Below are 1,601 nucleotides of genomic sequence, written 5' to 3' on the forward strand. Positions count from 1 at the left end.
CTCCCCCATACACCCTTAATAATTTATAAATTATTATTGTATCTTATTCTACCCTGTCTTATAGGTTCGCTAGGAGTCGGAAATCCACTCAATGGCAGTGAGTCTGACAGTAAGCCAACAAAGGTGTTGTCGGGGTGCCTTCTGGTCCCCATGGATTCCAGCGGGCAGAGGGCAAACAAGGCGAGTGAAACAGGTACCGAGGCGGAGCAGTTTGCACTCTGCTGCTCATGAGAAATGATGGTGGGTTTACCTACCCGTGGAGTCTCGGAAGAAAGGCCTGGTGAACTGTCTGTAAGCCCCCCATCGGACTTGCTCGTGTACCTGACCCTGGCAGAGTGGGAGGAAAATGATACATCTAAGCCCTTGGGACCTGTGAGCGTTTTTATTACTTGGAAACTAGTCTGTGCAGATAATACTTAATGGAAAAACTCACCCCCACCGGGTTGTTTCCGACTCATCCTGAGCCTGTGCTGCGGGGTGGGGAAGGCATAAGAGCTGAGCATCCATCCGTCCCGGCTCACGTCACACGTCCCGCCAAAGAGAAGCACCTGCCGCCATCATCTCTCACGACCACTGAGTCGATTCCAACTCCTGGGGACCCTCTAGGATGGGGTCGAACTGCCCCTGGGGGTTTCCAAGCCCGTAATGATCATGCTGACGATTGTTTGATTTAGTAAAACTCGATTGTTCAAAAGACACAGTGGGTTGGACCTATGCATGCATCTTCACCGGCTGCTGGGGTGTCTCTGCCCTTGGGGCTCCCAGAGTCAATGACTCTGTGCTCTGCGTCTTGACCCCACCTTGAGAAGTCCTTTCCTCAGCAGCTCCAGGAGGGTGGCCCTGGCCAAGGAGTTGAGAATCTTCAGAGGAGACAGCTGGGGTGATAAGCTTACAGTTGGGTACTTCTTTACAGAGCTTGTCATCTTTGGCCAGGTTATGGGGCTTGTCCCAAACGCTGCCTTTGGGTCGCTGCTTCTTCTTGGCCCTGCCCCCGGGTTTATTCATAAGGTTTTTGTCTCTCTTGGCTGACTTCCAAGCATCTTGCTTCTTCTTATCGTCCTTGGGAGGCATCACGAAGCTCAGAGAGCAGCTGCCATCGCAGCAGCCTCACTAAGATATGGGCAAGACCATAATTCTTTTTTATTGGGGGCTCTTTTTTATTATTGGGGGCTTTTACAGCTCTTATACCAACCCCTACATCAATTGTATCAAGCATATTTGTAAATACGTTGCCGTCATTATTTTCTAAACACTTTCTATTTGAGCCCTTGGCATCAGCTCCTCCCCACCGCCTCCCAGACTGTAATTCTTTTACAGGAATCAAAAGCCTCATTTTTCTCCTGTGTACCAGGTGGTGGATTCAAACGGCTGACCTTGTAGTTAGTGACCCAACACGGGACCCACGACGTCACCAGGGATCATGCCATCGTATCAGAGGTGAGTTCATTAAATGTTTGACCAAATATAGCAGGTGAATGTTTAAGCTGAAAATGTTGTATAACCCGTGAATGATGTTCTAAATATCCAAACATTTGATCCCCAGTACCTCCACCAATATATAAATATCCAAACATTTGATCCCCAGTACCTCCACCAATATA

The 1,601-nt window shown here is 48.8% G+C and overlaps 1 protein-coding gene and 1 pseudogene across 1 annotated transcript in view; both read right to left on the minus strand.

Annotated features, from left to right (window-relative positions):
- Nucleotides 1-558, minus strand: part of BCL3 (BCL3 transcription coactivator) — a 32,984-nt gene extending 32,426 nt beyond the window's left edge. The window contains exon 1 of the mRNA XM_045292681.1: nucleotides 549-558. Coding sequence (XP_045148616.1) covers nucleotides 549-558 — 10 coding nt within the window. The remainder of the gene's footprint in view (nucleotides 1-548) is intronic.
- Nucleotides 559-688: 130 nt separating this feature from the next.
- Nucleotides 689-1,071, minus strand: LOC123521981 (annotated as a pseudogene).
- Nucleotides 1,072-1,601: the final 530 nt, after the last annotated feature.

This window comes from Echinops telfairi, unplaced genomic scaffold (genome assembly GCF_000313985.2).
Source record: "Echinops telfairi isolate 266 unplaced genomic scaffold, ASM31398v2 ScPeMD7_655;HRSCAF=1070, whole genome shotgun sequence".
NCBI classification, from domain to species: Eukaryota; Metazoa; Chordata; class Mammalia; order Afrosoricida; family Tenrecidae; genus Echinops; species Echinops telfairi.